Here is a 21,569-nt window from a genome sequence, read left to right on the forward strand (position 1 = left end):
TAGGCCTAGAGTTTGTGTAGACCTAAATGTATGCCAGATAGTCACCCAACTTTTTCGAGCATTTTGAAGAAAATTTATACTTTTTCCTCTTGCACTGTCAAGAAAATAAAAAGCCGGAAAAGGAATGCTGAGCAAATTGGAATACTAACTTCAACAACCATTAGACAGATGTTAATAGGAAAAAAATTGGGACTCGAAAAAGAAGCTGCTGAAGAACTCAGGAAATGGCTAAAGTAGAAAAACAAGAGAAGTTGGACAAACATCCAAAAAAGATCCGGTAACGGGCATTTCAAATGACAGACAGACAGCATTGTTTGTGGAGAATTTTTTGAAGAAAAGTATATCCAGCGTGAAATTGTGAGGTCTCGGCACATGAACTTGTTGCACACATTGAGGATTCATTGTATTGCTATTGTGACTACCGTAAAATTGAAAAATAGTGTGTTGAGCTAAGTTGCATCGTGTGAAAGGAACAAAATATCATTTCCGTAAGGGAACTTACTGTTATGTTTTAAGTTTATACTTTAATTTTTTTATCATATTGTACTTTTCGTATGCAAACAGATTACATTTGTTTGTGAGCCACAAAAGTCTCTTTTTATTTTAAAAAAAATCAGGTACTTTGTTGTGCGGCCCATACTGCCCGACACTTCAACATCCGAATTGTTAGCCGTAGAAAATATTTTCTTGCTGTGTGTTGTTTTAATTAGAAATATTTCTTTCACCATTCACTCAAAAACAAATGTTGAAAACGAGGTTTCGTGCTGTTGTACCTCATTACAAAACAATAACAAAAGCTTTCCCAATTTTGATTGAAGTGTCCCATACTAGCCGCCTTTCCCCTATAAGAACCTCAGTTACTTGGTTTATGTGGTATTCCAGTGGTCTAGAGCGCTTGCAGATAATTAGCAGCAGCACAAGTTAACTTTCCAATTTTAGTTACTTTAACAGCGTTGCTTATTAGTTCCTGCTTGCTAAACCGCTTCCGTTAAATTTCATTTTTAATATTGTAGTGACGACTTTTCGTATATTTTTGGAGCTAGCTTTCCATCGCAGATTTGAAAACATGATCCCTCTATACACCTTACATGAAAACCATTAACATGCGTAATTGGAGGGTACTGGAAGCCTAATTAGCTAAGCTCGTGCTACAGTTTAGCATATATTCCTGTCCTTTATCAATAGACACAGTAATAATTGTACTTACGTATTAGATTGCGGAGCGGCGGTTTAACACACACTCCGAAACGCATTGCACTTTGGCATTTTTCATGTTAACAGAGTGTAGGTAGAAGTGAAAGAAATGAGAAGTGACAAAAAAGCATTTATGAATCGACTGGTAATCGAGCCTCAGGCCTTTGGATTTGTGGCCTTTGTACCTACTATTTTTTTAACTTACTCGGTTGTTGTCGTTGTCGTCGTCTTCAGTCCTGAGACTGGTCTGATGCAGCTTTCCATGCTACTCTATCCTGTGCAGGCTGCTTCATCTCCCATTATCCCATTACGTGCTGCAGCCTTACTCGGTAACCTTCGTAAATTGTGTATAAAAGTGCCAAATGCAGCACTGAGCCATTGTACAACCTAGCGAGACGTCTGTTACTTCGTGAAATTGATCACTACCCTCAGTGCAATTCATAAGATACGATAGGTGAACGTTTAATGTTATGTCATTTATTTTAACAAATAGTATCAGAAAGACATATTTTCGATAGATTTTTAATGCGCCGGCGGCTAGAAATTTTTTGGTTTCACGCAAGTTTTAAGATAAAAACTGCTAAGTACGACCCTTTCACCTTTAGAACCGTGTAATCAGATGTGGCGTGTGGCTTGTCTATTTATATAGCTACAGCACATGAGTAACGGCAGTCCGTAGTCAGACACTGTTAGTAACGGAAGTAGCTAGTAACGAGTAGTCTGTAACGAGTGTGTATCTCGACAGCTGCGAACACAAGTTTAAAATGTAAGTGGTTACTTTCACAGGCTCACTCGTGAGAACCGAGTCTCAGCACAGGATAAATTCGCTAGGAGAGCTACGGTATACTCACTTGCCACAATTTGCTTTCTTGTAATCTTTGGACCTTTAATAGACTTTGCAGCTCTTAACTGGCAGTTGATTCGTCGTTTCACCCATGTCACCTGGCACAGTCACAGTTCCAAGTCCTCTCTTTGGTGTCTAAATAACCAAAACACAGTAAAAACGAAATTACTGTTACTTAAGTAATTCCAGAAGCGGACATGAAAAAATCCAGGCACTGAAAAGTGCCTATTACATGTTTAGCTGTCGGTTGTTTGTTGCGAAAAACAGTGGACCAGTAGATACTGATTCCATAAAAAGATACAATTTCTGAAATTCAGTGGTTATTGACTTTTTCGTCCGAAGCTTATTGCAAATAATTAAAGAGTATTTCTTACGAGAAACGTTTCGCTTATTTATAAAACATCATGTGTGGTAATTTTGGAAATACAAATTAATAAGTCACTACATTTTGGTAATTATTGATTGAAAAATGTATTTTGCCTCTTTTGTAACATCCTGGAACCACTGTTTTTTCCTTAGTTATTAACGTAGATTCGTGTTAGTGAACAATGCTCTTTCATTATTTGTAGTAATATTAAGACGCAAAAGCAATAATAATTGATTATTGTATGGCCATGCAAACAAACATGACATGAAAGTTGTCAGAGGACATTCTCTCTCTCTCTCTCTCTCTCTCTCTCTCTCTCTCTCTCCCATCCCTCCCCCCCTCTCTCTCTCTCTCTCTCTCTCTCTCTCTCTCTCTCTCAAGCGGTGTGCAGCAGCTTGGTAGTGGGACAGCGCTTAATAACTGTAATGACTGGTGTTGTGCTGTCGGCAGGTGTTCATCCGCGAGCTGGTGTCGAACGCGAGCGACGCCCTGGAGAAGCTGCGCTACCGCAGCCTGGCGGCGGGCGCCGCGGAGCAGGCGGCGGCCGCTGGACCGCTGGAGATCCACATCGCCACCGACAAGCAGGCGCGCACCATCACTATACAGGTGAGGCGGGCGCTGCCGCTCACTTCTTACGAAGATACTAGGCACAGCAGCAAAACGCAGCTTAATAAAGTACGATTCTAGTAGTTCCCAAAACCAGTAGTGCTTTATATTTATCCAAATGTCATCGCGAATCAATCCGTCACACATACATCTCGCTGGCATTGGGACCACCATTGCCGTGCACTATCTAGAAACAAAGTGTCTTACATACTGAAGACTAAACTTAGCTACTAGTAAAACGGTATTTAGATTCTATCGGTGAGTTAGCTACCGTAAGGACTTGAGGAAATTTACATTGAAATTAATTCAATGTAGACTCGTGTTGTGGTCTTCAATTCGATGACTGGTTTGATGCAGTTCTCCACGATAGTCTATCCCGTGTGAGCCTCATGTTCCTCACGTAACTACTGCTACATACATCCTTTTCGACGTATTCATTGTATTCAAACCGTGGTCTCGCTCTGCACCTTTTGCTATTCCTCACCTCCCCCCACCCATGCCATAGTTCCCTCCATTACGAAATCAACTTATCCTTGAAACCTCAGGATTTTTCATAAAACTTATCCCTTCTTTTAGCCCAACTGTGCCGTAAATCTCATTTTTCCAAATTCAGTTCAGTAGGGCCTACCTCTTTGTTACTTCATGATGTTTTTGGAAAGAAGGCGGTCTATGTTTACAACCACGCGTGGTATTTCACCTGATCACCTGCTAGGCACTTTATGTGAACTGACAAGGGCTGAAACAGGTGCCTGCGTCGCACAATGCGTTATACTTCAATTAAAATATCTTCGTGATTGACGTTTCAGTGATTCGAGTGGTAGGGTCTAGAGAACAGAAGTAAGCTTTAAACTCGCCAGCGAGTCCTCTGACGTCATCTCCGAGCTCGCCATCTCCGTATGCTTGCAGACTCGACTTGAGTCTCCGCCGCTGCCGCCCACTGGCCATGTGGGTCTGTTGTCGGGTACGAGTGGAGTCGAATCGCTCAGAAAGGAGAGCGAATACACCAGTTCGCAGATGTAATCGCGAAATCGCGGCGTTCCCACTACATACGAACCTTTTGAAGTATCAGAAGACATGACATGAGGATTAAATGGAGTCTCTAAATAGTGATGAATTATTAAAATGAACTTACAACAGTGTTCAAAAAAGTTAGTGATGTGAATGATAAGCTACACAACTCGCTGTTAGTCTATAAATGCAAGTTGCCATCAAATGAATACAGAAATAGCCCCATTTTTGGTCGCAGGGATAGAACAGGGACATTGCTCTGCGCTGAGTTTTCGTTAGATGGAGCACATATGCTTCCTCGTAGTGGAAGTGGAGTAAACAAGAATGTAACCATTTTGTTCACATTGGACAAAATATATGCCCGTATGTTCATCGTTTGAAGTGCGGACTATAGCACGAAATGTGTTCCAGACATCACTTCTCTTCTAATACAATACATTTGCAATTTTCCACACCGCATCAATTAATTTTCAATAAGCCACAATTAACCTTATACTCTTGCATGCCTCAGTAAGGGAGAGCTAGTCGACGAGTATGAAGCGACATGAGTGCCACAGTTCTCAGGCTCGTCATAGCCGTGGAACTACAGCGGGAACGAAGCAAGCTCGTTAGCGCTGTTGTATCAGCGGCGCCTTGATTTGTAAAGTATGCAGCCTGCAACATTAGGCTCTCCAGCTCCGTTTCGCAGCTCTTTCTCGGATTCCGCCCTCTCGCTGTTTTGCCTGTTCTGCGTGTGGGAGTAGTAGTGGTCAAACCTTTTTCCTCAAGAGCCAATACTGACACTGTGGGGGGGGGGGGGGGGGGGGGCACCTCGAGCCGCATATCTACCGATCTGATTCTTAATTGGTAACCTACATAAATTAGTGTGATCTGTTATTATCTACATTAATTAGTATGTTATGAGCCTCCCCAGTGGACAAGCCGTGGTAAGGCTCCCAGGTACTGATAGAAATCAGCACCATTCGAAAAACTTCTTGTCGACTGTTCTCTGTTTCAGATTACTGTCAACATCAGCGACTCTAGCTGTGACACTATAATTGCCTGACGAAGTTTTACTGTATTGTTTGTGTGAGCGAATGATTAATTGATTAATAAAAGTAATTGCACTTTTAAATGCTTTACACAATATTGGACACGATCAGGAATGCTTACTAAATGTTGTGAATGTCATTTTTCTTCTACTCATCGCGTTGTATGCAACAACCTTAATTAATTTCATTTACCTTGTTACAAATAAGTGCCGCATTTGAAGATGGTCATCTCTATAATTTGCATTCACGAATCCGTGTTAGTACCATATGCTGTTTGTACCATAGTAGGTGATCGGTATGAGGACACACGTCGCTGCACCGTCAGTACTGGAAGACAAACAATAAAACATTACCCTTCTAAGATGCTCTAAAACCGCAGTAAGCGCGCTACTTACACCTCTGCCCCTGAGGCGAGTAACTTTACGTGGCTCATGTCCGAATTCACTAACCCCAGTTAAAAGTTAAGCGCGTATAAACATACTACTGTGTTGTATTTTATTTTTTCTGAGCAGAAAAATATCTCTCTTAAGAAGCACTCGATGTTGATCGACCTTTTTTTTGGATTCGCCTGTTAATTACATTATAAAATACGGCTGACAACCGCGGCCCACACGAGTACTTGATTCGTGCTGCATGTGGCGCGCAGGGTGCAGTTCGACGACCACTGGACTAGAGGCGTGCCAGGCGTAGCTGTCTGTCGCATGAGCGAGCGGTGTGTAGTGTACGAGCCAGAAGCTGACCTCTCCGCCACTGACATCAACCAATCACAAAGTTGTTTTAATCGAAGTATAGCGCCCTGCTTGTTCTCTCCCACGCATCGTGATCGTAGCTACAACAGCTGTTACACTGCCAGCACGTAGTTCTCTCAGTGGCGCAAACGCCAAACTCGACTGTCCTATGTGGCGCCGCACATTGTACGCCTCCGCGTTCGCCGTCGTCTTAGCTGTGAGCAAGGCCTGAAAATTCGATGTGCGACCCAGTTGACAGCTGCAGACCCAGTTAATAACATTTTCTGTCATGCGTATCTCGACGGACTGTTTTATAATGGAATCCCAAAAAGAAGTAGCACTAACTAAATTGTAATTTTGTCTTATTCCATTGTATGCCCGGTGTTCAGCAGTAGCAAAGGCAAGTGCATCGTTGACATTTTACGCAACGTTCTTCCACGGAGCGTGTGGTCTGGTTTACCGACCCGACAGATTGGGAAGGAATTTAAATGCTCCAACCTTCTGCAATAATAAATCATACTTCATCGATGCAAGACGCTGTGCATTCTTATAGGGTGGGCGGACAACTATGTTAACTTTAATTCCGCGGGATCCTGCGTATCTTGAACGAGCTCTTGCCAACAAAAGGGAGGAAAGCTGTAGAATTTGCTGGCATATTATCCTCCTTGTCGTAGTGCTGGTTTTTTATTTTAACTGATAGCGCCAGCTTGATCTGCTGGGCGTAGTATCTATTTTTTTTTTTATGAACACAGCCGTGAGATGAATGATATCCTTTGGCAAACTCACGCACTCGCGAATTGTGTACCCTGTGTGCAACTGTCTTAAGGAAACTCATGGTTGGAGACGACTGACGACTGACGACAACTCGAAGATTGCAAATTTAAATTCGCGTGAGGCTCGTTAGTTAAGTTACTGTGAGAGCCATCATTCGTCCGTCTACCTAGAACACCCAAGAACGGCAGCAAACATTGTATTCTGTTCCCATCTGGTAGAGTGGAAGTTTTTATGAGTGTAGTTGACACGATGAAAAAACTCATTTTTTCTTTCTGTGGGGTCACAGTACAAAAAACGTATCAACATACCTCCAAAAAACAGTTCGTTTAAGGCCTGCTGATTTCCGGGCCCTCTCCTCAAACTCCCACATAAAAATATTGGCCACTAAGGGTGAAAGAGGGTTTCTCACGGCGATTCCGTCTGTCTGTTCAAGAAAGTCCCTATTAAACATAAAATAGATTCAAACAAGAGCTCGCCAGAGTTAAGCTACGATGTTCGCCTGATATTTATTGCCGATCATCGTCAGTGAGAGTGCAACACGGACAACTTGTAAGAAGTGAGGCCTTATGAAAGTTAATTAAGCGATCTGTTTTTCTTGAATGAAGTGCTCGAAATGATTTAGATATCCACGTCCAGCCATCCTAATTTAATCTATTCGTGGTTTTCCTAATTCAAAAAATCAAATGGCACCAAACACTATGGGACTCCTCAATCTGAGGTCATCAGTCCCCTAGACTTGGAACTACGTAAACCTAACTAACCCAAGGACATCACACCATGCCCGAGGCAGGATTCGAACCTGCAACCGGAGCAGCAGCGCGGTTCCGGACTGAAGCGCCTAGAACCGCTCGGCCACAGCGGCCGGCCTTTCCCTAATTCTTTTCAGACAAATACTAGGCTACCCTTCATCATCGTCCAAACTAAGCTAAAGCTGTCTCTAATGACCTAGATGCCGATGGAAAGTTGCCTTTCAACCATCCTCTTTTTGTCCCTGCAATGTGCTCCATGTGTTGTGCAGCGAAAGATACCAATAGTTATGAAGATTTATTGCAAAGTTTCTCAAATGGCTTACGAACATTGACACTGAACTGTACCAGTTCGATGTGTCGAATATATTACACGATGTGTGTTTCTTTTGTAAGTTGACAGTTATTTCGAGTTGAGACGGTGCTCTCTAAATTTTCGTATCGTTTGCTAACGATCTGATGTATAGATAAATACTTGATAGAACAGCTCCAATCATCTCCGTATCATATTTTTGTCTTTGCTACCCCAAGAATTAATGTTTTCAACTGCTGCTCCCAGTGGCAAGCTAACTGTTCCTTTATGCTGCAGCGCACACCCGTGTAACTTGCACCATCCTCTGGTACACGTTTTCCATAGATTTCTCTCCTCAACTATCCTTTGTTATTCCTTTTCATTTCGTGTTTCACTGTCTTAATTTTGAACATCGTATTGGAAATGCTTACTGTTCCCTCTTCTTCGCATTTCCTGTAACTCACCTTCCACTTCTGTGCAGTTCATGCTCCAGATGTGCATTTTCAGACAACTCTTCCTCACTTCTGTATTGTAACATCCCACCTATGTACAAAATTTGTAACGGTTTCGTCAAGTAGTTTGAGGACACATAAACAACATCCCCATATAAAAAAGCTGTCTGTACTGATAGACTCACATGCACGAGTTCCTCCGACATTGCGCTCCTTCTGGTAACACATTGGTGTACTGTTAAAGGAGTAAGGGAAGAGGTTACTTGGCCGGCAAGTAAATACCAAATTCGTATGATAGAAGCAGAATATATTGTTGAGGACCTAAGTCCTATATTAAATTGTCACAAGTATCATGTTTCGATGAAAGCGATATGTGCCTTGCCACCAGAATCCAAGCAGCCTTCTCGGGAGCCACCAATTAAGAGTAATCGTCTTTCCAACGTACTCTCTACAAAATAAACTCACATGAACAAACATGGCTACCGTATTCGCCCTTGAATTGTGCTGCTTTGCTAAAGATTGCATAGAAATCAACCCAAAGGTCCGGTTTCTATGCTGACTTCACCAATGAATGGAAATTTTCTACTGCATATTTTCTAGCCTAGTACACAATAATTTATTGTTGCACTAAACTTACACTATTTGGTAATGTGACTGCCGGTAATTCTCGTAGGTGTGGATAGGGAAATGAAACTATCACTGCCATGGCACAGTGTCAGTATTCGACTCTGCTACAGTGTTGTTCTTGGCGATGCATTCATCGCCTGTGGTAATCTACTTCAGATACCTTCTTTGCCTATGTAACCTTGCTCCCTACATAGGACAGTTCTCGCGAATTCTGTATTGCTGTGCCTCCTCCATGTAGCTGGTGCCCTTACTCTTCATCACTCTCTCGTTGTTCTTTTTATTGTTAACCCATGCCTTGTCTTGCGCGAACTCTTTGGGAAACGCGAGAACTGAGAATTTTCCCGTGTTCTTGAGAACTGGAATCAAGGGTTCGAATACCACTTTGGGAATAGGAATTCCAGTTTTATATTGCTAATGGGCTCGCTTCGACAGAGCTATGTACGAGAACGGGGGCTTTCGAACACCGCTGACAGCATAGCTAAAGCGTAAACTGCCCCTAGCATCTGGGCTTTACGCGCAGAGTTGTGTGTTATCGGGTGTGTATTCGATACCTGTTAGTTCTCGAGAAGAGAATTCTGGATTCATTGAAGTTCTCGGTTCTGTCAGTGACTTACACTGTTGATTCCGTCCAACAAGTTTTCATCTTCGTTCCGGCAGACAAGTTAGCATCTGTGTCTGTCCCTTTGCACTTTCTGTCATCAGCGTCGTTGTTTCATTGACAACAATGCCAATAACCTGCAATTTGATTTACACAGTTCTTAACACTAATACATTTTTCTTGGCCTTCGGCTTTATTATTCCCATATGATTTTATAGAAACTATATATTATTCATCTGCTCCCATTTTCTGTCGCCGTATCTTTAACGATTGGAAGATTTTATTTTACATTAAAATGTAGATATTATTCCGCTTATATTTATTTATCAGAGTCCAGAAAAACACTGTAAGATAATATAAAAAACTAGAAATGAATTTTAATGATTGAGATAATTTCTCACTTTTTGCGTTCAATGTTCAGCAGTCGGAACGCCATGGGACAGTCATTCGTTGCAAAAAAAAAAAAAAAAAAAAAAAAAAAAAAAAAAAAAAAAAAAAAAAAAAAAGCGTTCGTTTTCACGGGTTTCGTTCAGATTACTCCAAACCAGAGTGCTGCCTCGCGCCACTGCACCAAGTTCATCATCACTTCTTCAAGTTTATCAGCCCTGTTCTCTATCTGTCGAAGGTCTTGCAAGTTCCCTATTGGAGATGGCAGCGTGATAGTGGATCCTCTGTTTCTGTCAGTAATCCTCCAAGGGACTTCGTTCTCTGCAGCACAGTTCGGTGGGCTCCTGCGGAAGCTGGAACTGGTGCTGTTGTCAGGAGGAAGCTTTCTCTTGATTTAAAGCATGATGGATAAGAGTGAGTTCCAAACAATGGACGCGGTGGATCTGTTTATTGGTTCTTCTTTTCAGCCTCTGCTGCTACCTGTCTTCTTAGATCTGGAGTTGCTACTCCCACGAGTGGAAAGATTTTGCCGGCCTCTGTGGCCTAGCAGTTCTAGGCGCTTCAGTCCGCAACCGCGCTGCTGCTATGGTCACAGTTTCGAATCCTGCCTCGAGCATGGACGTTTGTGATGTTCTTAGGTTATTTAAGTTTAAGTAGTCTAGGGGACTAACGACCTCAGATGTTTAAGTCCCATAGTGCTTAGAGCCATTTGAACATTTTTGAAAAGATTTTGTTGACTGCAGTTGGTCTCCAGTCAACAAAATCTTTCCAAAATGCTTCAAATGGCTCTAAGCACAATTAGGATTTGCAGAGTTCCTCTCTACTGGAGTGGCATACAGTGTATCAAAGGAACACAGAGGACAGGTTGATGAGCAGAGGACCCGGTACTACGCTCCCCATGTGGTTTGTCAGTTTGCGGACGAGATTGTTCCTGGTTCATATCTTCTATCTGATGTCTGTACAGTTGTCAATTGTCACAAATTCGTTGAACATTAATGGGATCATCGTGATTCGTTACATTTAGCCGTCCATTCGTCGTAAAATATGATTTCCTCCACTGCCTGCATCGACGGTTGTGCCGGAGTCTTAAGTTTCGATAGCGGAGTCATTGACATCCGGAACTGCTCGAACACTGCCGGCGGACGTGCTGTTCTCGACTGACGCGATAGCGCCACGGATGTCTCCGAGAGATGCGGGGACGTGTGCTAGAGAGCTTGCTGTCCTTCCTCGTGGTACTGTCGTGTCGTAGCTTCTTAACATGCTTCACTTCTAGATGACCACTGGCTTCACGATTACTGTGGTGGCTTGTTGCCTACGTCTTGCAGCGATTCACGTAGAAACGGACATGATGCATTTGAGCTTCGCGGTGCGCCAACGATTTGTTCTGTCCACCCTTATAAAGTCAAATAAAAAAAAATATAAAATAAAACACGTACCACGAATGAATTATAGAATGGGAAGGAAATCATTAACCGTGATGTGACGTACATATACGGAAATATAATTATTAAGATTTCAGAAAAATTGAATGATTATTCAAGAGCAGAGGTTCTCAAAATGAGCCCTTATGCAAAAGTTATTCTGCTTCGTATTGATTGATAGAGTTGTTGTATGTCCTCCTGGTGGATATCGTGCCAAATCTGTCCAGTTGAAACGTTAAATCGTCAAAATCCCGAGCTGGTTAGAGGGCACTGCCCACAATGCTCCAAACGATCTCATTTGTAGAGAGATCTTTGCTAGCCAAGGTAGGATTTGGAAAACGCGAAGACAAGAAGCAGTAGAAACTCTCACTGTGTGGGGGCAGACATAATCTTGCTGAAACGTAAGCCCAGGTTGGATTACCGTGAAGGGCCACAGAACGGGGCGTAGAATATTATCGACGTATCGCTATGTTGTAAGGGAGCCGCGGATGGCAGCCAGAGAGGTCTACTATGTAAAGGAACAGCACCCCAAACCATCACTCCTGGTTATCGAGCCGTATGGCCGGCGACAGTCAAGTTGGTATCCCACTGCTGTCCGAGGCGTCTCCACACACGTCTTCGCTGGTCATTAGGGATCATTTCGATGCAGAACTCATCTACTCCAGTCAATTAGATTCCAGACCGAAGACTTACCTGGAGACGCCCCAGACAGCGGTGGGACACCAACCAGACTATCGTCCGCCATACGGCCCGACAGGCAGGAGCGATGGTCTGGGGTGCTATTTCCTTTCATAGGAAAAGCCCTGCAGTTGTCATTCGGGGCACTCTTACATCATCAGCGGTACGTCGACATATTTTACGCCCCGTTTTGTTGCCCTTTATGGTACACTATTCTGGGCTTACATTTCAGCAAGATAACGTCTTTCCACTGCTTGTTTTCGGGCTGGCTAACGAGATCGCCGGACTGTCCCCAGTTGAGAACTTAGGAAGCATTATGGGCAGGACCCTCTAACCAACTCGGAATTTTGACGATCCATCGTGCCAGTTGGCACGATAACCCTCAGAAGGACATCCAAGAATTATATCAATTAATGTCAAGCCAAATAAGTACTTGCATAAGGTCCAGAGGAGGACGAACGCGTTATTGACTTGCTCCATTTCAGAAGCTATGTCTCGTGAATAAATCGTCCAATTTTTCCGGAATTGTGGTCATTTGTTTGTCTGTTCACGTAGATCACACCTACCGATTTCGGCCGCGTTCGGATCATTCCTTCGTGATGCGTCGTTTTATTATTATTTTTTTCGGGGCGTGGGACCAAACAGCAAGGTCATCGGTCCAATAGGATTAGGGAAGGATGGGGAAGAAAGGTGGCCGTGCCATTTCAAAGGAACCATCCCGGCATTTGCCTCAAGCGATTTAAGAAAATCACGGGAAACCTAAATCAGGGTGGCCGGACACGGGTTTGAACCGTCGTCCTCCCGAATGCGAGTCCAGAGTCTTAACCACTGCGCCACCTCGCTCGGCTTTTTTAAAGTGTATATGAGGCATAGTAGTCTTGATTTGCTGTGGGAGGCCAATCATTTATTAACCAAGCTAGTAACCAGCGTGCTTATCAGCCACGAACGCCGATTTAAGAGCCAAGCGATACATCCCGGCGCTTGGGGCGCAGAGCTGAGAGTGGCGCCAGACGTGACATGACTGTAAGATTTCTATACACGATGTAGAACGATTAGTAGCGGCTCCTGGGGCGCCAAGCTGTGGGGGTTGGAGGGGTTCGAAAAGGCAAGATTTGTATGCAGTGGGTTCACTGTTAGTATCGAAAAATGACGTAGGTGAAAGTGTAGAAGGGATAGGGCGGGAGGGGTGAAGTTTCGTATTATATTGGTCTATTTTAGTCGTCATCTTCCTTTTTCTCACACGCTGTCCGTGTTGTCGTACTTTACTCGCTATGTCCTCTGCACTTGTGTCACCGTTGGAAGTAGCAAAACTCGTCTGCCAGTTTTAGTGTGTCATTCTCGAATCGACTTCCCAGTGCATCCACCTGCTTTCATTCGACTACAGTACGTGAGCATTGTTTTGTGATACACTCGTATGTTACATGAAAACACAGGGAGGAGCAGCGGAGGCAGCTGGCAGAGAGAAGCCAGGCGGACCGAGGGGGGGCACCTCTGGTTGCACCGTCGTTTTTAAAGCGCGTGCTGGCGGAGGACTGCACCAGTGCGTGACAGCGGCCGGCGGATCAATAGCGGGCGATCAGCGTGCGCCAAGCCGCGCAGAGCCGCGCCAAGCCAGGCCGAGCAGTACAGCGCGGGCCGTGGGCGCGTGCCCAGTCGTGTGAAGTTAGCACCCCTTTTTCAAGAAATATACATTTCTCTCACAGTTCTTGATAGATATAGCATAGTTCTAGAGTTATTTGTACAAACTTTCAATAGTTCTTCAGAATTTAGAGACAAAAACAACAATACTCGAAAAAATTTTCGTATCGAAAACATTCTTTGGCAATTTCCGCAAAATGTAAATAAGTACAAGAGTTCTGAGCAGAGTTCTGAACAGAGCTCCAAGAGTTCTTTCGAAAATCCAAGTAACATTTTTTTGTGCAGCTAGTAGTTTACGAGATAATTGCATTTTAATGAGAAAATATTTTCACTTACTGTGAAGTTGGCACCCTTTTTTCAGAAATATATATTTTTTTCAGAGTTCTTGATAGATATGGCATAGTTCTAGAGTTCTTTGTACAAAATTTCAATAGTTCTGCAGAATTTAGCGAAGAAACCAACAATATTCGAAAAAAATTTCGTATCAAAAACATTTTTTGTCAATTTTCGCAAAAATTAAACTTGTACAACAGTTCTGAGGACAGTTCTGAACAGAACCCCAAGAGCTCTATCGAAAATCCCAACAACATTTTTCTATGTTGACAATAGTTTATGAGATAAATTGATTTAATGTGGGTCACACTTTGTCTACGGAAAAAATAAATATATTCGTACAACAGCTCTTATGACAGTTCTGGACACAACTTGAAGAGTTCTATCGAAAATCCTAGTAGAATTTTTTTGTGCAGGTAATAGTTTAAGAGGTAATTGCAACTTAATTAAGAATTCCAAAAGAGCTCCTACTGTGAAGCTGGCACCCTCTTTTTCAGAAATATATATGTTTTTCACAGTTCTTGATAGATAAGTCATAGTTCTAGAGTTCTCTGTACAAACTTTCAATAGTTTTGCAGAATTTAGCGAAGAAAACAACAATACTCGAAAAATTTTCGTATCGAAAACATTCTTTGGCAATTTCCGCAAAATGTAAATACAGGGTGTTTCAAAAATGACCGGTATATTTGAAACGGCAATAAAAACTAAACGAGCAGCGATAGAAATACACCGTTTGTTGCAATATGCTTGGGACAACAGTACATTTTCAGGCGGACAAACTTTCGAAATTACAGTAGTTACAATTTTCAACAACAGATGGCGCTGCAAGTGATGTGAAAGATATAGAAGACAACGCAGTCTGTGGGTGCGCCATTCTGTACGTCGTCTTTCTGCTGTAAGCGTGTGCTGTTCACAACGTGCAAGTGTGCTGTAGACAACATGGTTTATTCCTTAGAACAGAGGTTTTTTCTGGTGTTGGAATTCCACCGCCTAGAACACAGTGTTGTTGCAACAAGACGAAGTTTTCAACGGAGGTTTAATGTAACCAAAGGACCGAAAAGCGATACAATAAAGGATCTGTTTGAAAAATTTCAACGGACTGGGAACGTGACGGATGAACGTGCTGGAAAGATAGGGCGACCGCGTACGGCAACCACAGAGGGCAACACGCAGCTAGTGCAGCAGGTGATCCAACAGCGGCCTCTGGTTTCCGTTCGCCGTGTTGCAGCTGCGGTCCAAATGACGCCAACGTCCACGTATCGTCTCATGCGCCAGAGTTTACACCTCTATCCATACAAAATTCAAACGCGGCAACCCCTCAGCGCCGCTACCATTGCTGCACGAGAGACATTCGCTAACGATATAGTGCACAGGATTGATGACGGCGATATGCATGTGGGCAGAATTTGGTTTACTGACGAAGCTTTTTTTACCTGGACGGCTTCGTCAATAAACAGAACTGGCGCATATGGGGAACCGAAAAGCCCCATGTTGCAGTCCCATCGTCCCTGCATCCTCAAAAAGTACTGGTCTGGGCCGCCATTTCTTCCAAAGGAATCATTGGCCCATTTTTCAGATCCGAAACGGTTACTGCATCACGCTATCTGGACATTCTTCGTGAATTTGTGGCGATACAAACTGCCTTGGACGACACTGCGAACACCTCGTGATTTATGCAAGATGGTGCCCGGCCACATCGCACGGCCGACGTCTTTAATTTCCTGAATGAATATTTCGATGATCGTGTGATTGATTTGGGCTATCCGAAACATACAGGAGGCGGCGTGGATTGGCCTCCCTATTCGCCAGACATGAACCCCTGTGACTTCTTTCTGTGGGGACACTTGAAAGACCAGGTGTACCGCCAGAATCCAGAAACAATTGAACAGCTGAAGCAGTACATCTCATCTGCATGTGAAGCCATTCCGCCAGACACGTTGTCAAAGGTTTCGGGTAATTTCATTCAGAGACTACGCCATATTATTGCTACGCATGGTGGATATGTGGAAAATATCGTACTATAGAGTTTCCCAGACCGCAGCGCCATCTGTTGTTGAAAATTGTAACTACTGTAATTTCGAAAGTTTGTCTGCCTGAAAATGTACTGTTGTCCCAAGCATATTGCAACAAACGGTGTATTTCTATCGCTGCTCGTTTAGTTTTTATTGCCGTTTCAAATATACCGGTCATTTTTGAAACACCCTGTAAGTACAACAGTCTTAGTACAGTTCTGAACAGATGTCCAAGAGTTCTTTCGAAAACCCAAGTAACATTTTTTTGTGCAGCTAATAGTTTACGAGCTAATTGCAATTTAAGGAGAAAATCTTTTCACTTACTGTGAAGTTGGCACCCTTTTTTTCAGAAATGTATACTTTTTTCAGAGTTCTTGATAGATATGGCGTAGTTCTAGAGTTCTTTGTACAAAATTTGAATAGTTCAGCAGAATTTAGCGAAAAAAAACAACAATACTCGAAAAAATTTTCGTATCGAATACATTCTTTGTCAATTTTCGCAAAAAGTAAATTCGTACAACAGTTCTGAACAGAACACCAAGAGCTCTATCGAGAATCCTAATAATATCTTTTTGTGGCGATGATAGTTTATACGGTAACTGCTTTGATGTTAGACCCACTTTCTCCACAGAAAAAGTAAATTCGTTCAACAGTTTTGATGAACAGTTCTGGTTAACACCTCAAGACTTCTATCGATAATCATAATAACATTTTTTGTGGTTGTAATAGTTTGTATGGCAATTGATTAATTGTGGGCACACTTACTCAAAAAAAAAATATTATGTCTGTTCGTATGTTCTGATGCCAGCTCTGGATAGCATTGCAAGAGTTCTATCGAAAATACTAGTAACATATTCTGTGCAGGTAATTGTTTACGTAGTAACTGCCTTTATTAAGGAATGCTTATGAGCATTTCCCGTGAAGTTTGAACCCCTTTTACGATAAATATACATTTTTTTCATAGTTCTTGATATATATATGCAATAGTTCTAGATTTCCCTGCTCAAAACACGAATAGTTCTGCAGAATTTCGGGAAGAAAAAAATAACTCGGCAAAATTTTGGTATGGTAAAAAATTATTTGTCAGTTTGGAAAAAATAAATTTGTATAACAGTTCTGTTGGCAGTTCTGGATAGCACCGGAAGAGTTGCATTGAAAATGATAAGAAGATTTTTGTGGCGATAATAGTTTATACAATAATTGTTTTAATCTGATACTCACTTTCTCTACTATAGCAAAATTCGTAGAATAGTTCTGATGACAGTTCTGAATATCACCCACAGAGTTCTACCAAAAACTATAATAACATTATTTGTGACAATGACATATGAGATAATTAATGTGGGACTCACTTGTGTCATGTAAAAGTAATAAATTCGTACAAAAGGTCTGATGGCATTTCTTAATACGACCCTAAGAGTTCTACCGACAACTGGAATAACATTTTTTGTGGGGATAACAGTTAATGAGATAATAGCATTTTCGAGAGACCCACTTGGTCTACATTATAATAAATTGGCACAACCCTTTTGCTGACAGTTCTGGGTAGCACCGAAAGAGTTCTTTTGAAAAACCCCATAACATTTTTATGGTGCCAATAGATTATGAAATAGATTGTGTGTCCACTCTGCAGTGGATGTGCGCCGATGTGAAACTTACTGGCAGATAAAAACTGTGTGCCGGACCGGGTCTCTAACCCCAGGCTATGACGAAGGAATATCGTCACAATATCCTTTCGTCCAGGAGTGCTTCTTCTGCAATTTTCGTAGGACAACTTCTACGAAATTGTTAACGCTGGAGATGAAGTACTGCTGGAAGTGCAGCTACGAGGACGATCGTAAATTCTCACTTTTATTTTGGAAAACCGAAAATCGAAAACCCGGATGTATATTCTACTAAATACAAAAAGTCTAAATGTTCAGCTCTGTACAAATGCCAGTACACCTTCTTAAGACTGACTAGTAACTGTAGGTGGAAGCGTGGGATGTGCACGCTTAGATGATTCAAGGAGAGAAGGCTGGTCAGTGCAAAACAAACAGATGGCTGAGAGAGCAGATACATTCACACGCGCCACTAACCAGATGGTGTCACTCCTGTCGAGAAGCGCACTAGAGGTACAATGAGCTGTGGTGGAGTGCTGTTGGCGTGGTTACTATGCAATTTACTTGATGGGCATCAATACACCGTTATATTAATGTACAATACTTGAGAAACAGTGTCATTCACACACTCAGAGTTCCTTATCACTCAGTACTAGACTAAATTACCGGCCTAGTGATAAGCAGCCTATGTACCACACCGACCACACATCTTTGTGTTATAAGAAAAAAGAGAAAAATACCAAGGGACACAAAATATGAATCCGGATAAACCGGAAATCCGGATTACTGAGGACCAAATAAACGAGGTTCTTATTTACAAATTTCGAACTTCTTATTAACTTTAATACCGTATCCCCTCAACATAATAACACCTCTATCAGTCATGTATTGAATTAGGATTTAAACATACTACTTAGTTCGTTTGTACAATATATTCAGGAAATATACTTACATTTCTATACATTGTAAAGACTTTTAACTCTCGCTGTAGTGTAACTCATCAAACTTCCACACTTCCTTTCTAACTAGAACAAATGTTTGCAACAATATTAACGACAGCAATTTCAAATTTATTCGTTACACACAGCACATTTTTTTATGTATCCTAGCGTCTGGTGATGTTGCCACGTAACTTTCATCCATGAGGGTCCTGGGCATATTTTTAGCTGTTAGTGGGTCCTGGATGTCATGAGAGCTCAAAACAATTACTGTTTTACGTAATAAAATTCATCTGGTTCTTCCTGATTCTAAAAATATACACTTCATGTTTGCCTTTCATTGTTGTATGATTCAGTATCGACGCTAATGCTCTCTTGATGAGATATGAGCCGATTGCTCGTTTTCATCCACTGTGCCTTTTCGTATTTCATTTCAGCGATTAATTTATTTGTATATCAACGTAGTAAGTAGTTCAAAGCTAATCCAGAATGTAAACTGCACTTAAATTCTGTTTGAACTGTTTAATCGTCAGTGTCCGCTGTCTGAACGTCAAATATCAGATTAATACACTGCGCCTGGTTGCGTTATTTTATAGGAATTTTATTATTTTAAGTGGGAAGTACTAGATAATGTTGAAGAAATCCAAAGCATATTGTTCGAAGAGCATAATATTATTCGAAATTTACCTGTTCCAATAGGTGCAGCCAAAGCAGCATATGTGATGCTGTAATTACCTCATAGATAACGATATTTGTCTATTGTAGTTTTGTATTCCAATCAGAATTTTGAGAGCATCAAAGCCTCATTTCAGCTTGAGAGAGGGGTAAAATCAATAGATGATATTGAATTGAAAGCCTTCATCAGTCTCTTGTTTTTAATTGTTGTTAACAAAAGTAACAGATAAAGCCTGGAAGATCTGTGTGGATCTGATGGTGATGGCATTGAAAAATTACACCTCGCAAATGAACATAAAACGTTTCAAATTTATTCTGGAGAGCATTAGATTTTACAGTCGCGCTATTCGTGATGAAAGGAGACAACTAGACAAGCTAACAGCTACTCGGGAAATATTTACTGTGTTTCTACGCAACTACCACAAATCTTACACCCTTGGAGAAAATGTTACAGTAGTCAAGAAGCTGGAAGGATTCTGTGGAAGGTACAGTTTTCGCCAATACGTATCAATCAAAACAAACGAGTATGGATTCTGAAGTGTGGATTCTTAAGTATTTTACCTGTACAATTTGGAAATATACGCTGTGTTACAACCAGAAGGATTTACCAACTGAGCAATAAACATTTTGATGTTGTTCTGTGACTGTGTAAACCTATATATCAGTCAGGTCGAAATGTGAAAGCGGACAACTGGTTTACTAGTACTGGAATGATAATAGAGCTATGAAGGGAGAATTTTTCTTTTGTTGGCATGATGAAGAAAAACAAGCGTAGAGATTTCTCTAGAGTTTGCTATCAGTAAAAGAAGGGCTGCCCACATTTCCTTTTTTGGCTTCCACAAGACTGAACTCTAGTTTCCTCCGTACCTAAAAAGGGGAAGTGAGTGATCCAGGCATCACATTTGCATGAAGATAATTCGATAGATGCTGACATTGTAGATAAACAGAGGCCATCCACCGTAAATTTTACAATAGCGTTAAGTGTGGTATTTTCACAGCGGATAAGCCGAATGCTTTGTACAAAGCTGCAATGGTTATATTTTTGTAATGATCAGTACAGTTGAAATCTATGCACAAGTGATTTATTGTGGCAACAGTAAGAATTGTATCAGAAGGAAAGGGTTCCTGAATCAGCTATGTTATACAATGTTGTTTTCATCGATAAATTCTGCAGAACTATTGAAATTTTGTACAGAGAACTCTAGAACTATGACTTATCTACCAAGAACTCTGAAAAAAAAAAAAAATTCTGAAAAAAAGGGCCCCAGCTTCACAGTAGGAGCTCTTATGGGGTTCTTAATTAAGTTGCAATTACCTCTTAAACTATTACCTGCACAAAAAAATTCAACAGAACTGTTGTACACGTTTAATTTTTGCGAAAATTGACAAAAAATGTTTTCGATACGAAAGTTTTTTCGAGTATTGTTGTTTTCTTCGCTAAATTCTGCAGAACTATTGAAATTTATTACAAAGAACTCTGGAACTGTGGCATACCTGTCAAGAACTGTGAAAAAAATATACATTTCTGAAAAAAAAGGTGCCAACTTCACAGTAAGTGAAAAGATTTTCTCCTTAAATTGCAATTATCTCGTAAGCTATTAGCTGCACAAAAAAATTTTACTTGGGTTTTCGATAGAACTCTTGGAGTTCTGTTCAGAACTGTGCTCAGAACTGTTGTACTTATTTACAATTTGCGAAAATTGACGAAGAATGTTTTCGATACGAAAATTTTTTCGTATATTGTTTTCCTCGCCAAATTCTGCAGAACTATTGAAATTTTGTACAAAGAACTCTAGAACTATGGCATATCTATCAGGAACTCTGAAAAAAGTATACATTTCGGAAAAAAAGGGTGCCAACTTCACAGTAAGTGTAAAGATTTTCTCCTTAAATTGCAATTATCTCGTAAACTATTAGCTGCACAAAAAAATTTTACTTGGGTTTTCGATAGAACTCTTAATAGGAGTTCTGTTCAGAACTGTGCTCAGAACTGTTGTACTTATTTACAATTTGCGAAAATTGACGAAGAATGGTTTCGATACGAAAATTTTTTCGTATATTGTTTTCCTCGCCAAATTCTGCAGAACTATTGAAATTTTGTACAAAGAACTCTAGAACTATGGCATATCTATCAGGAACTCTGAAAAAAGTATACATTTCGGAAAAAAAGGGTGCCAACTTCACAGTAAGTGTAAAGATTTTCTCCTTAAATTGCAATTATCTCGTAAACTATTAGCTGCACAAAAAAATGTTACTTGGGTTTTCGATAGAACTCTTAATAGGAGTTCTGTTCAGAACTGTGCTCGGAACTATTGTACTTATTTACATTTTGCGAAAATTGACGAAGAATGTTTTCGATACGAAATTTTTTTCGAGTATTGTTGTTTTCTTCGTTACATTTTGCAGAACTATTGAAAGTTTGTGCAAAGAACTCTAGAACTATGGCACATCTAACAAGAACTGTGAAAAAAATGTATATATCTCGAAAAAGGGGTGCTAACTTCACACGACTCGCGTGCCCCCGAGCCGTGCGCACTCCACCTGCTGGCAGGGTCCGCGGCTCTGTTCTCTGGGACCAGAGAGACGAGAACTGTTAAATGTACTGCGCAGTCAGCCGTA

At 41.3% G+C, this 21,569-nt stretch overlaps 1 protein-coding gene across 1 annotated transcript in view; it reads left to right on the top strand.

The window, feature by feature from the left end:
• The window catches only part of LOC124621795 (heat shock protein 75 kDa, mitochondrial), a 351,802-nt gene that overhangs the window by 177,111 nt on the left and 153,122 nt on the right, over window positions 1-21,569 (top strand). The window contains exon 4 of the mRNA XM_047147227.1: window positions 2,856-3,011. Within this exon, the coding sequence (XP_047003183.1) occupies window positions 2,856-3,011 (156 nt within the window). The remainder of the gene's footprint in view (window positions 1-2,855; window positions 3,012-21,569) is intronic.

Source organism: Schistocerca americana, chromosome 7 (genome assembly GCF_021461395.2).
Source record: "Schistocerca americana isolate TAMUIC-IGC-003095 chromosome 7, iqSchAmer2.1, whole genome shotgun sequence".
NCBI lineage: Eukaryota > Metazoa > Arthropoda > Insecta > Orthoptera > Acrididae > Schistocerca > Schistocerca americana.